Source organism: Phalacrocorax carbo, chromosome 5 (genome assembly GCF_963921805.1).
Source record: "Phalacrocorax carbo chromosome 5, bPhaCar2.1, whole genome shotgun sequence".
NCBI classification, from domain to species: domain Eukaryota; kingdom Metazoa; phylum Chordata; class Aves; order Suliformes; family Phalacrocoracidae; genus Phalacrocorax; species Phalacrocorax carbo.
The window spans coordinates 41237268-41251643 of record NC_087517.1 but is presented as its reverse complement, the minus strand read 5'-3'; the positions used below and the strand labels follow the sequence as shown (position 1 = coordinate 41251643).

At 42.3% G+C, this 14376-nt stretch overlaps 1 protein-coding gene across 7 annotated transcripts in view; it reads right to left on the bottom strand.

Annotated features, from left to right (window-relative positions):
* Positions 1-633: 633 nt before the first annotated feature.
* UBE2F (ubiquitin conjugating enzyme E2 F (putative)) overlaps positions 634-14376 on the bottom strand; it is an 82544-nt gene continuing 68801 nt past the window's right edge. For all 7 annotated transcript variants that reach the window (XM_064452129.1, XM_064452126.1, XM_064452125.1 and 4 more), the window contains one exon: positions 634-1459. In XM_064452129.1, coding sequence (XP_064308199.1) covers positions 1369-1459 — 91 coding nt within the window. In that variant the 3' untranslated portion in view covers positions 634-1368. The remainder of the gene's footprint in view (positions 1460-14376) is intronic.

Below are 14376 nucleotides of genomic sequence, written 5' to 3'. Positions count from 1 at the left end.
AGTTGGGGGTTGAACACCCGACAGCCAACACCCAAGCGTCACACACAACACTTGCTCTGTATGAAGCCACACAAACATTTATTTCGATGGTTTATCTATTTATAAAAGCTTGAATGGGTTCCTTTGCACTTCCTCTGGGCGATCCCACGAGCGAAATGCAGGTGGGGCTCTGCAGCTGTGCCGAGACCCCCAGCTCAGGTCGGCAGCCCCGGGCAGCGCCTGGGCCGGGGGGCAGCGGCAGGGAGGGAGCTCTGGCACACGACAGGCACACTTCTCACGGCATTTACGCTGAAGTGACTCCTGAGGTACATGCTACTCCCTTCTGAAGGATCCCTGCTTGCACATACTCACTCTGTGTTTGATAGACAGCTACTTACAGAAAAGGCAATTATAGCATCATATCCTTTCAAATTACCAAGAAAGCCAGGCGCGCACGAGTGTTTAAAGGAGGGTGCAGTGCGTTATTATTCTCAGCTGCATTATTAGTCATTCACTTTCAGTGCAGAAGTTTGAAGAACACAATTAGGTGTTCTCCAGGTAACCGTGCTTGAATTCACTTTCATCAGATCGAACAGCATCTGATACTCCCTCACCACATCCAGGTCAGAAAGTCAAAGGCAGATTTCTTAAAAAAAAAAATCTCTGTCACTAAATTTTCACAGAAATATGTTTTTTATATATATAATTTTACTATACTACACATTTACTTAAGTTATGGATTAGCCTATATTTCTTTTAACTACTTCACACAACGAATAGAAACAAAAAATACTGTAGCTCAAACAGGAGCTGAAAATAACAATGTAAAAATTCCAAATGTGTGACAAAAATGTACTCACATTAAATATCACCAAGAATTTCAATATCAGAAGCAGAACTGCATCGAGCACTTGCACTGTGGCAAGCCCTAAGCCTCAGCTAAATGAGTCTTGGAAAAAGCTTGGATTGTTTCTGCTCACCAAAGGCAACAGCATTGTGATTTGGTTCACAGGAGACCACTTTATTGCCAACTTGAAGTGTTCCAAAAACACACCGCCTTTTCTGTGTTTAGGTTTTTCGTTCCCCCCTCCAAACCAGGCAAGAGTTAAAAAAAAAAAAGTATAATTACAATTTCAATAGTGATTTCTTTTAACTTCTCAAGCATATCTCATCAACAGGATATACAGTACAGTTCAGAAGAGTAAACATTTTTTTAAAAGTAAGCAAACAACTTTTTCAACCAACATACACAATTTCTTGCTGTATTGATGCTGAACTCTCCTTTTAACATGGACAAGTTATGAAGTTATTTTTCTTCTTCAGTACAACATGGACACAGGACTAGTACAATCCGGGCTGGTTTTGTTGTTGTTGAAGTTAAGGGCAACTCTAGTGTGGAAGCCATGGTCCTGCCATCCATCTCCCTTCATCATCTCGCATAGCGCTTAATGTAATCTTCAACTTTATTCCGAAAGTCCTCCTAGAGGAAAACACAGTCAGAATTACCCCAAGCATGTCAGAGAGGGACTCATGTAGGACCACAGGTGTTGGATTCCCACGTTAGCACTTCTGGGGTCAACTTTCCACCAAGTGAAAGGCCCAGTGCTCTCCCTGAGAGCCAGTACCAGTTTCTGACACGGTGTACGAGAACTGGGGCAACCGCTCGAGTCCTTGCAAGCAGACGTCCGTGCTCTGAGGGTGATCTCCTCTGGGGACTGAACTGAACAAAGGGTTTGTCCTCACCAGCCGTCACCATAGGTACAAACAGACTGCGCCTGACAGGTCGCTGGTGCCAGGAGGCTGAGTCACAGCTAGTGGCACAGCAAAGATCTGGCCATGGTTTTAGAGAAAAAAGGGAAGCTGTCCTCACCGGGTAGGAGAGGCAAGGCTATGGCAGGAACTGTTACAAAAGCTGTGGGTCCTAAGGCAGCTCTGTCCCAAATATTCATTCTGGCCTCTCTCTGGTAACGGTATAGCTAGCACATAATTAAGCAAATAATCACTACTTTTTTGAGTTTTTTTGGTCATATAATATAGCCTAGAAAATTAGAAATTCATCATCCAAGTTACTTGTTTGTTAAAGTGGCTCGGAGGGAACACACACCTGCAGCCCTCCCCAGAAAACCTACGGGACTATTATAAAACCTCTGTGTCTATGGAAAAGCGCACATTCCTGGTAGTTTATCGTTATGAAAGCACGGAGATGCCGAATGAGAGAAATTCTGTCATACTTTCCTCATTTGACACTTGTCCTAGCTGGGATGTCAGACAGATGCTACATTCCTCTAACGTTATTCTGAGCCTGAACCTGAACCTTGCCTCACATGCTTACGGCCTGTCATTAAATACGTTCAACACAAGCACACCAAGCGGCCTGTGCTCCAGATTCAAGTGGGGGGTTAACAGCAAAGTGCTTCTTACTCGATTTCCAGCTTGCAGTGTTGCATGCTGGCTAGAATATAAAAAAACCAACACAAGCAACCGACGAAGAGGTTTTGAACGCAGTGTCCTGGTACAGTGGAGCTGCCCAGAGAGCAGGGGCCACAGAAGCACCAAAATCCTCTATTCACCCAGGTCAAGGCTCTGCTTTTACTAGGAAGGGACAAAGTCTCGCTGCCACGGCCCGAGGTATCGCAGCAAGGCACGCTGCTGCTTTAAACAACGTACTTCAAAAAGAGCAGCTCCAGGTTTGCTGATACATAAAATGATGCCCTTCAAACGCACACTGAGTGTTCTGGTACAGTCCACTCAGCAAAGAGCTAAATAAAATGAAGTTTTACAGGCAGAGCAACACTTAATTTAGTGCCCCATGCAAGTAATGGTCGTTCATTGTTCAAGGACTTTTACTTTTTTTGTTAACAGTAGATAAAAGTTGAGCACTGCAGTATGCACCATAACTTTGTACTAATACTGCTAAGAGGGTCTGAAAAGTAGCAAGTAGTCATCTGTAACTGTGAAGCTTGTTTTAAACATGGGGAGAGAGCTGTCTTCCCTTGCAGGGGCACGCAGTAACCCATTCTAAAATTTGAAATATATGGTGTGATACTTAAAATAGAAACAGGAATCGTCAAAGCTAAAAAGTATCCCCTCCCTTGGCTAACTGCCTGCTTCTAGCTTGTGTGTCCCCCGTTTTAAAAAAAATGTGGATTTCCCCCCATGTCTTGATCAGCATTTAGCTATATACTGCCACTAAAAATTTTGCTAGATATCACATCGGACCAGAAAAATCCAGTAATATAGCATTTTTGCTGCAGCTAGCTTCAGAATGCATTGATATCTCCTCGGACCCAACACCATGCTTCAAAGACTGCCTGATCAGCTCCCTTTACGATGGCTTGGCTTTCTGCCGATGAGTTTTTCTGTCAGCAAGAGGGTAAAGGTTGTCTTATGGTTAAAGTCCTAAATCAAAGGATCAGAGAACTACAATCCATCAGCAGTGTTGCCCGTGATTTTGTCTTCCAATTGATAAAGTGCATCACAGAGATGTCCACAAAATTATATGCAAAGTGCTCTGAATCTTGAAGTCTGAAACATGGTTTAAGGCCAAAAGTTTTCATAGGCGTGGACACAAAAGTATAAATGCAATTAGAGGCTCTTCTCAAGAGAAGTACAGATCTGTGCTTTGGAAGAAATAAAAGCAGAGAATATAAATTCAAGCATCTGTTACAGGAAATCACTGTAAGATGCTTGACACCCTGGCATCGGGCAGTAGGAGCCCAGGTGTGGAGAGGAACCCTGCAAGGACTGACTGCTGGAAAGAAACCAATTCTTTAGGGCTGCAGAAATCCCTTTGCTCCTTAGAGACAGGCTGCCTGCACTTCTTAGGAGAAAGGAGCGGCTATTTTGGTACAACACGGCACCTGCTAAAGGCAATATTCTGTGTAGTGGCTTTTAACTCTGCTGCAAGCACACCCGTTTCCATGCTCATACAACCATACATTAAGTGTGCTAAGAAACTAATGCTACAGAGCTAATGCTGTCTTCATTTTAAATAAGATTTCAGATACTGGGCAACTTCAATCCTGTGATGACAGTTATCATAGCAGAATATCACGCTGTAGTGTTTTTGAAGTAACTACTTAAAGACAGCATGTCTATTAGAGCGTTTCCCAGATCTCAGGCTGCCTCAGGCAAGAAGAATCTCTAGGTACCTCAATTCTGTTATAATATCACACAAACAAAAGAAAAGTCACCTTCTGAATTTGTTTTCAACTCTGATACATTGATGCCAACTAGAACAATTACTAACTTCCAACAATTACTCCATTACAATTCCAGCAAACGATGTGGAAACCTCTCATTTACTGGCTATGATGGTCGTTCTGAGTATTATGGACTGATCGCTCACAGCAGCAACACTTGCTGTCAGCCTGTTCTTGGGCACTCACAACATTAGAGCACGTCGGTCACAACACTGCACCTGATACATGAAGCCTCTTGGACTTTCCTACTCTTGTGATTCTCCAAGAGACAGGTCACTGAAAAAAACTAGGCAAAGAAACACCACTGGACACGCAGTAGAGCCAACTGAGTCTTCACTGTATCTACAACATCTGAAAGCAGTGTGGTACAGGCAGCTCAGAGCATCCTCTGCTTTTTTACCTGTACCTTTTCAAATGGGAAGACAAACTCTTGGCACTGACTTAACCTCAGCGGAGAAGGAATGCTCCAGAAATCCATGCTGCCACTTAGGCTGACTTGTCAGATGATGGAACTGACAGCATTGTCAAGAATATATTAACACTGTACTCGCTGCATGTGAACCTGGGTACTGAACAGCAGGTTCTCATCCCATAGCTGTAATATTCCATCCTCACATGCCATATGGCTTAACAGGTCCTGATTAAAAGGGGGCACTCTTCTATTTGCACATCTGTTTACGTGCAGACCTGAATAATCAGAAGTAAAAAAAAAATCAGAGCAGCACATATTCTGCATTATAAAGAAGCACATACAAAATCTTGCTAGGAATGCCAAGGGAAAGAAAATGGACTCATTTCACAGAGAATGGAGCTGGAGACACGTTGTTCACTGCCATGTGGATGCAAGCACCCACCACCATGCAGTACATACCTGCCCTGATACTCTCCGTGACACAATGCAGTGCATTTTACCCCCTCTTAACTTGTCTTCAAGGAGAGTTCCTAAGTGTAGGACTATTAGAAAGATGGTCTAGAAGGCAGGTTGTGCCAGATAGCTACGCTTATTAAAAAAACCTAAAGCCTGCCAGAACATTCATCTAGCTGATGGCAGTGGTTACTTTGCCTGGTGGGGCTCCTGCCACGTCCCTCTGCACCTGGATCACGTCCCACTGCTAGCTTGGCCAGAGGCACAGCTGCCTGTCTCTGTGCTGAAGAAGCATCATGTCATCAGAGTTGTCAGGCCAATGACTGGTGAAGGGGGAGAGTGTTGACTGTTACTGTGACGTTTTACTGCGGAAGCACTGATGCTATTAAACATGAAACATCATCAGAAACAACTCAGCCAGCCATTAAGCCCTTACAGGCCATCAGGGAGTGCTGGAAATACCACCCGGAAGAGCTGTTCAAAGGGGAAATCTAATTTTAAACTACCATCATTTCCCCTTCACCAACATCACTGTACAGTATTACCGTCACAGATTTCAAGACAGAAGATAGATGGAGTAAGAGGTGGACAAAACTGCCTTTGGTTTCTCTGGAAATGTGCTGGGTGGTAGGGAGGAATAAGGCTTTGGTTTCTATCTGGGAGCACCACCAGCCACATTACCTTCTCCAGGGTAGAAGGACACACAGATGTGACTGGAGAGATCTGTGCCTGGTGCGAAGCCAGGAGTTAGACACCCTCTGTGCAAAACGGAATGATGTGATTCAGGGACCGAAATTAGGCACTAGCCTTGTAGGCAGTATGGGAAATGGAAGCTCAGACAATGCCAGTATCCACTTAGCACAAGGGCCATCCCATCACACAAGCACAGTAACAGGATGGACACGACAATTATCAGGTTATATGATTGAACAAATGCCTTCCTCCCCTTACTTTTTAAAGGAAAATGGGTATATGATGATCAGCTGGGAATACCAAACTAAGAAATATGTAAGCAAAATAAAACATAATTCCTCTAAGCATGCTCCAAAAGAGCATAGCAGGTCCTCTCCCAGCTCCAGCTGGATGCTAAGAGGTATAGATGAGCCTGGACACAGCTCAGTGGGGACCGAGGGCCTCACTGCCCTGCCCCACACGCCACCCCTGTAGCTCCCAAGCTCTGGGCTACAGTGTGTCCCCCCCTGCCCCACCTCCAGGTCCCTGTCCTCACCCAGTACAAGCAAGACCCTGGAAGTCCAGCTCTGAAGGTGCTCGGTTCTCTAATGCATTTATGAGAAGAAGCCATCTAAAACGGGAGAGTGAGTATACAGTTTTGGAGCAGACCCAAAGCAGCTTTGCCCTGAGCTGCGTGGAGGTGAGAGGGAAAGAAGAGTGATATGTGAACAGCCCCGTGGGAAGTATTTACTGCATGAGTAATGCTGGCCAAGTCACCACTTCATCTGATGAAAATCATACAGGGACAATCAATTGAAGGGAAAAAATCAAAATCCCTCAGTGGAGGAACAGTATGGAATATAAGCTGTGATGTATTTCACAATATCATTAGCTGAAAAGTGTGTTACAGCACAGACCATGAATTTAAAATATGCATCCCATTGCACTTCTCCGGGGTGTATTTTTGTACTTAAACAAAGAAGCTTTGTTTATACAAAGAAGTTCAACAAATAGCCTTAAAAAAAATTTTTAGTAAGAACTCTGGCCAAAACATTGATTTCAAACAACTTAACTGATTTCATGATTTAAATTTGTACTGTATGCTCTTACCAGACAGCATATGTGCAATGATTTGCATAAATATTAAAAAGGAAATCCTTATCTAATTAACTTTAGATTAAAAAAAATATTTAACTGGTGTAATATTAATCAATTTACTTAATTCTCAACTGATGAGATGCTCATCTTAAAAACATGCCACACTGAAATGAAATTTAAAAAATATGGCAGACTATAAAAAGTTGTTACTACAAGATATTTTACACTGAAGGCATAATCAACCCCAGTCGCTGGCCAGAGAGGTACTTTATCACAAATTATGTATCTTTGAGAAATGCTTGGGAGACAATATATAGACAATTATGGAAACAAAAGGAAAACAGCCACCTCAACTCCAGAAGAGAAGCACAGTCCACAATTTGTAAAAGCATATTGAAGCGCACGCTCAAGAAATAGGTACCTTTTTGAAAACGGGGTTTGACCTGGTTTGGCACCTCTAAGAGAGGAGACTGTTTTTTCAATAATTTGTACTGCACTGAGTTGTACTGATTAACTGCTTGTCTATTATTAAGCTTTTAATTTGAAAAAGAAGGAAGGTCTCCTCAGTTATCCAAAGCAAACACAATACTTCTGTGACAGCTACCAGAGATGTTTGGAAAAGTTGAAATGGAAATGTTATCTCAGGGATTTTTTTTTTTTTTAATGTAAAACAAATGTACACCTAATAATCACACAATAAAAAAAGCCCAAAGCAAAGTAGATTTAGCTCATTACCCTTAATATACCCACTACTGGTACCACTTCACACACCGCAGGATTTAGCAAAATTTTTCTTCTTCCTACTCACAATATTAATCTCAGTTTCCACCCTCAAATATGTTAGAGACCAAGGCTGAAGGCCACGCTGGCCAGTCCTTGAAGGAAAATGCACAATGTACCACATCTGTCCCTCGATTGTGCCTACTACAACCCAGATACTGTGACAAATTCTAATCCCCCTTCGTGTTGTTTAGATTTACAATTCTGTAAAATTCAAACAGAGAGAAAGAAAAAAAAAAATCACAAAAATACTCAATTGCTCCTGCCCTTTCTGCCTTTGTGTTAAAGCAAACAATGAAATAACGATGATGATGATAATAATAATGCACTATTTTAACAGAGCATTAACTTAATCCGAAGTTTATCACCAAGGCTAAATTACAAACAATTTCTGTCAGAACCTTACTTGTTGCTTTACTTAAAGTGCAGTTTAGTAAAGGGGTCTTCTGAGCACCAGGAACACGATGACATTGCTCAGCTCCAGCCAAAGCTTTAGGAGGAAGATATAACAACCAGGTAGATTTATCCATTAGCTCTATAAATTATATTTAAAGTGACCTGTTCTTTCTTTTCCATCTTACAGGAATTCATGCCAATCAAGCCCCACACACCCACTCCCATTTAAAAAGGAGCTGAATGAAACCTCTGAGTAATACCAAAAAAATCTCAAGTATGAGGTGTTTCTCCAGTTCATGTACCTGCCTTGCTATCATTTCCCTGTCATTGTTTTGTTTAGCTCAGCCTCTACACCATCTGAAGAATTTTCCAAGCTCTGTAATTAAATTTTAGTCCTATGAAGAAAGAGTGGGGGGTGAAAAACCTATAAATAGGTATCTCCCTCAGGCTCCCATGCCTTGCAGGTGCAGTCAAAACTGCATCAATTTTCACGGCCCGTGTTCTCTACTTCAGATTCTAAACACCGTTTCTAGACATCAAGCAATTCTGATTTTGCAAAATGATGAGAAAATGCTTTAGTAGATCTCTTTGGTAGCTAAGTCCTAAGGGGAATAAAATGGTGGAATTTTCACTGCAGGGGAAGAAAAACCCCAAGCACACCCAAAAAACACCACTGCTGTTTTTACTGTGATTATTTGGAAAAAACAGCATGGTGGGGAAGAAGAGAAGCACTAAGTTTTGGACCTTTTTTTGAAAAATAGCTGTACATATAGGTAGGTTACAGAATTGATGTGAAAAATAGTGACCTGCATGCCAGGACACTGCTCTGGGGAGAAGTCAAAGATGTGCTGCAAAGAGAGCGAAGCATTAGCACGCTGAACATGCAGAGGCACATCCATTTGTTTGAGATTCTCAGATTTTAAGTATGAACCATTTCCCTCATGCTTCTGCAAACCTTCTGTTGTTTGCCAGTGAAGCATAGATAAAGGAAAAAAGCACTATGAATTTATCAGAAGAGGAAAGGGCTATGGATTAGGAGGCAGGGTGTGAAAGCTGCTGGAGTAGCCAGGGATAACTACATCTAAATCCCATTTGTGCCAAGGCGAGCGAACTGAGCCAGCTGAAGAGGGCAAAGCAGCTTCCCAAAGAAAGTTGTTCCCTGGATCAAATGCTTTGCAGGTCTGGACGCTCTTGCCCAATCTGCCCTTTGCCTTACAGAGCAGCTTGGCTGGAGGCAGATGGTGGAGACTTTTGCAAGTCCTCTTGTCATATGGCCCCAGTGCCAAATGACTGAGGATTTGCCCTGACTGTGACCGATTTGCTTATTATCATTTATGAATTTTCTCAGGTTGCTGGAAACAAAGAAAACCTCCCGGGAGTTAAACCAGGGAGCACAGAGATTGCTTGGTCACTCAGTGTCTATGGCAGGTGCTTGTCTCCCCGTTCCTCCAATGCCCTGCGTGCCACGCACACTAGCTGTCTTGTCAATTCAGTTGCTGGAAAGGGTTACAGAGAAAGTCCTTCCAGAAAATTACCTGAGTCATCCCAATTACACTGATGTTAACCTCCTCTGTGCTGCAAATGCACTTCCACCCATAAGGATGACACTCATTCCCAAGAGAGCAAGTCCTTGGGATCTGATGTCTTAATGGATAAATTACAAGCACAGAGGAAATGGGAGCTGCCTGGGTCTGGCGAGAGGGTTTTTGCAAGTCATACTCTACTCAAGCCTAATGATATTCAAACCAACCTGACTGGGCAGGTGAGGCACATGGGAAACTCAGCTCAAAGAGGTCAGACCCTTTGTTTGCATTCAACAACCCTCCTGTATGTTTCTGTTTTAACGCCATGCTTTTGCTTTGCATTCATTAGAAGAATGCTTTCCTTTTAAGCCACTGATTTACCTAAAGCACATAAAACAAAAGCTTTAAAATATCCGCAATTTTTCCACATTTCTATCATTACCTCAGCAAGTCAAACCATCTGCAAAAGTTCCATCAACTTTGCTGAATCTGAAAGAGGCTCCATCCATAATCAGTGTTATGAAAGATGAATAATAGTTTCTATAAATACTTTTAGCATTAGAAAAGTAATGTTTTTTTCTATTTACATCTGTTAGCACAATTAGCAGCTGTGCTGTTGCTCATTTACACATGTCGTTTAAAGTACTTTGTACTCACTGGGAAAAGGTTTCAAAGGCTGTAACTTGATTAAGTGTCCAGGAATAAATGTGAATTTTTTATTTTATTTGAAGAAGTTAAAAAAACCCTCACACTTTCATCACGTCAGTTTTGTACTGTTAGAAATAAAAAGTGGTATTCTTGAAGAAAATGTTCGAAACCAGATACTTCCTATTAGTACGAGAGACTTCAGCATGTCAAGGGCTGGTGCAGTGCTATCAATTTAAACAAGAGGATGAAGTTAAGTGGAAAACCTCATACTAGACAACGGACAAAGACAGATCCTGGTCCATGAGAAACTCAAACATGAGTAAGAGTAAAACAGCATAGCAAGGATGAGACTATGCTAATTTAAGCGATAGACTAACTCAAATAGTCTGCAATGCAAACAACCTGAAAGATGAGGGCCTGACAAAGCTTGCCTGCAGCAAACATAAGAGCAAGATCTGGGCATGCCTCCCCTTGTCAGCTCTAATGATATCCCTGACTTGACAAGTGCTAAATACTCTGCTGCCTGCCCTTCCTTGAGCTAAGAGTCAACTGCATCAGCTGAGCTGTTGACAAAGTCCAGCACTGAACAAGTTGAAGATGAAAACATTAATTTGCATCTTAAATTCTTGGACCCAGATGACAAATCAAAAGCCCGAGGAGTCCCTGGAGGCCCAGACCTATCCTGGTAGCTCTTTCTGAGTCTCTCTGGAACAGCAGTGGAAGAAAACACACAGAGAACAGGCCAAAGGAATGGAGATGACTGTCCTGGATGGAGAAGTCTGCTACATGTTCACAGTACAAAAAGTAGCACTGAAAAGAAAGATGAGGTCAGCACTCCAGACTGGAGTGCTGGAGGTCTTAGAGACACCATCTGTAATGATGACCCTGCAAAGCAATTACTTATACTTTTAAGTATGTTGTATCAGTGTTACAGTCTCTGGGACAACCAGCTGAGATCCCTGGTAAAATAAGCAGACACCAAGAAGAAACAAACCAGTTAAGAATAGAGGAAGATAGGAAAGAGGTTAAATTATAGCTTACCTATGTCTTTATGCATTTCTTTTGCAAAGATTAATTGGATTAACCCGTAAAAAGACCTGTCTGGAGAGCTGTCCTGAAATCTCCTGACATACTGCAACTAGAGATAAAGTGTCAGGAAACCCAGTGAAGACCAAGGGATTCCTGAAGTACTATTCACCACATTTGGCAAAATATTTCTTACATTACTAAGTTTTAAAAACAATACCTTCTTACTGGCTTTATGGGTATAGAAGTAGCTGTATCACCTCAAACTCTTTTCTGCCATAGCCCTGGATCCCACAGCAAACCCTTGGGAACAATTCCAAGATCACAGGAAAGAGAGAAAGTAGAGAAGGAGAAATCCAGTTTACAGCTGAATTGAAAACAACTAAAAATGGTAAGAGGCAATCCAATCAGGTGTTCAGACACAGCGAAATATATAGCAGAATGCATGCAAGCAGAGCAGCTAGTACCATACAGTATACAATTTTACAACAGGTTTTAAAATGCCACTCTTTCTGTAAACCTTGAGAATTAATAATGCAAGATGATGAAGCCTTGACCTCAATTACTTCTTAAGCGATCTTAATAGCATATATCTTTGTACTGTTGGAGTAAGAGCCAGCAGTACTGAAAATGAAAAGATGAGAGTTGTGCAAAATTCCCCTAAAATTAATGTATACAGGAGTGTGTTTATTAATTACTTCAAACATGGCTAAAAACAGAAGAGGAAGAAAGACAAATGCAAGTACAAAATATGCAGATCTCACGATCGCTATGAAGTAATAGGACTCCCCATGGCGTTTGAATAGCTTGCAGGTAGTTCTCTTTACCAGAATAAAGCTTCCCTTAATGTGCAAGAGTATTTGCAACCCACACATTTTTACCCATACAGCTAGGGAATATCTAGCAAAATCAAGAAAGGGCTTTAAAAAACACATTCAGCAAGCAAAGACAGCAAAATTTGACTGCCTACAGATCTGCAGACTATCATTACCGGTCTCCACCCCCGCCACAATACAGCTTTTCCTTGATATTCTTTACAACCTCCTCTCTCCCAGCAAGAACTCCAGTTCCCTCACCCTCCCACAGCCCTCTTGTGTTGCACCCAGGTCTCCTTGCCACTGGCTGGGACAAAGGCAAAGTGCATGGTCTGCTCTGAGCTGCACGGGCCCACACAGGCCCAACAACAGCCCACGTGGTCATGGCTCTGCTTGCCTGGGAGACTTTCCTGGTGGCTTGCTCACAGACCATCCTCTCTCTGCTGCTGCTGACAACTTTTGTGACAGTTATGGGAACTGGATGTAAAGGCTCTGCTGCTCTGTCAAATTTGATGGAAATTGATGTGTGTGTTCAAAAGCTACGGAGAGTGAGGGGGAAGCTGGGATGAGGGAAGGGGACAGATGGATGACATTACTGCATAAGCCTTATTCCTTTACAAAAAAATTTAAAAAAAGACTAAATAGCAAAGCAATTGCTAAAGGTTCATTTCAGTGAAGCTCCAAGACAAACTGATTAAGTATGGACTAGGTAAATGGACAGTGAGGTGGACTGAACCAGCTGAACAGCTGGGCTCAGGGGGTTGTGATCTGTGGCACAAAGTCCTACTGCAGTACTCTAGGGGTCAATACTGGGGCTGATACTGTTTAACCTCTTCATTAATGACCTGAATGAAGAGGCAGAATTCACTTATGATGTCAAGCTGGGAGGATTAGCTGATACACCAGATAGGTGTGCTGCCATTCAGACCTCTACATGCTGCAGAATTTGTCAGAGAGGAACCTAACGAAGTTCAACAAGGGGAAATGCAAAGTCTTGCCTGTGAATAACACCCTCCACCAGTACATGGTAGGGCCTGGCTGGGTGGCAAGCAGCTTTGCAGGGAAAGACCTTGGGGTCCTCATGGTCACCAAGCTGACCGTGAACCAAAGATGACCACTAGCATCCTGGGCTGTACTACGAAAGGCACTGGCAGCAGGTCAAGGGAGGTGATCCTTTCACTCCACTCAGGCCTGATAAGACTCATCTGGAGTGCTGGGGCCAGTTCCAGGCTCCCCAGGACTAGAGAACTTACTGGAGTGAGTCCAGCAAAGGGCCACAAATGATTAATGGATTAGAGTATCTGTCATAAAATGAGAGACTGAGCAGCTGACCGCAACTGTTCAGTCTGGAGAAGAGAGGGCTTGAGGGGACCTCAATGGATATAAATACCTGATGGGAGGGTGCAAAGAAGACAGAGCCAGACTCTTCTCAGTAGAGCACAGCAACAGGGTGAGAGGCAATGGGAACAAACTGAAATACAGGAAATTTCTTTTATACATTGGAAAAAGGTTTTTTTACTCTAAGGGTGGTGGAACATGGGAACAGGTTGTCCAGAGAGCTTGCAGAGTCTCTTGCATAATACCTTCTGAAAATGTCTCAAAGAGGAAGTGCTGGAAAACCTATGGTTACAGAACAAACAGCCCTCCTAATGTGATTCAGAACTGCTGCTTAATTGGTTACACTGGGGATAAGCAAGAAAGAAACAAATGTTTTATCAAGACCTTTAACTTGCAGTTACATTAAAAACACAAGCCAATTTTCATGTAACCTGCCAGCTGCCTAGCAAAGTTTCCCAGTGTCTCCTTACCCAATTTCATCATTATCCATCATTTTACATTTCTTCAAATTATTCTGCCGCTGTTACAAGAATATCAGACTGACAGTCTCCAAAACAATATCCAACTTTTATCAGAGAAGTGAAAGGACAGAGAACAGAAGTCCTTCAAAAACTATAGTGACACTGAGGTTGACACATATATCCATACCAGAGTGATACACCGATCACAGGAACATGTTGTTAAAAGTATAATTTTTAGTCTTGAGAATGGAGAAGGAAAGTGTTGGGCTTGTCAACTCAGTAATTCCCTCACTCTCAGCTCCACAGAAACTCCTTTGTTCTACACCTAATTACTCTTTTCTCATATTGCAGTATGTTCAAGACCAGCTTGTTTAATTCATAATATATGGATGGATTCCCCTCCTTTCCCCTACCCAATTATAGTTTTACAGCCTAGGAAACTTTAATCAAAAAATTACTTTAAACCTGAAGCACCCTGCAGTTCTGTATCTCTCCCCACTTACAATAATTTACATTAATTATGGTAAATTGATTGCTTCTAATAATCAAGGCAAAAACTTTCTTTTTCTCTCC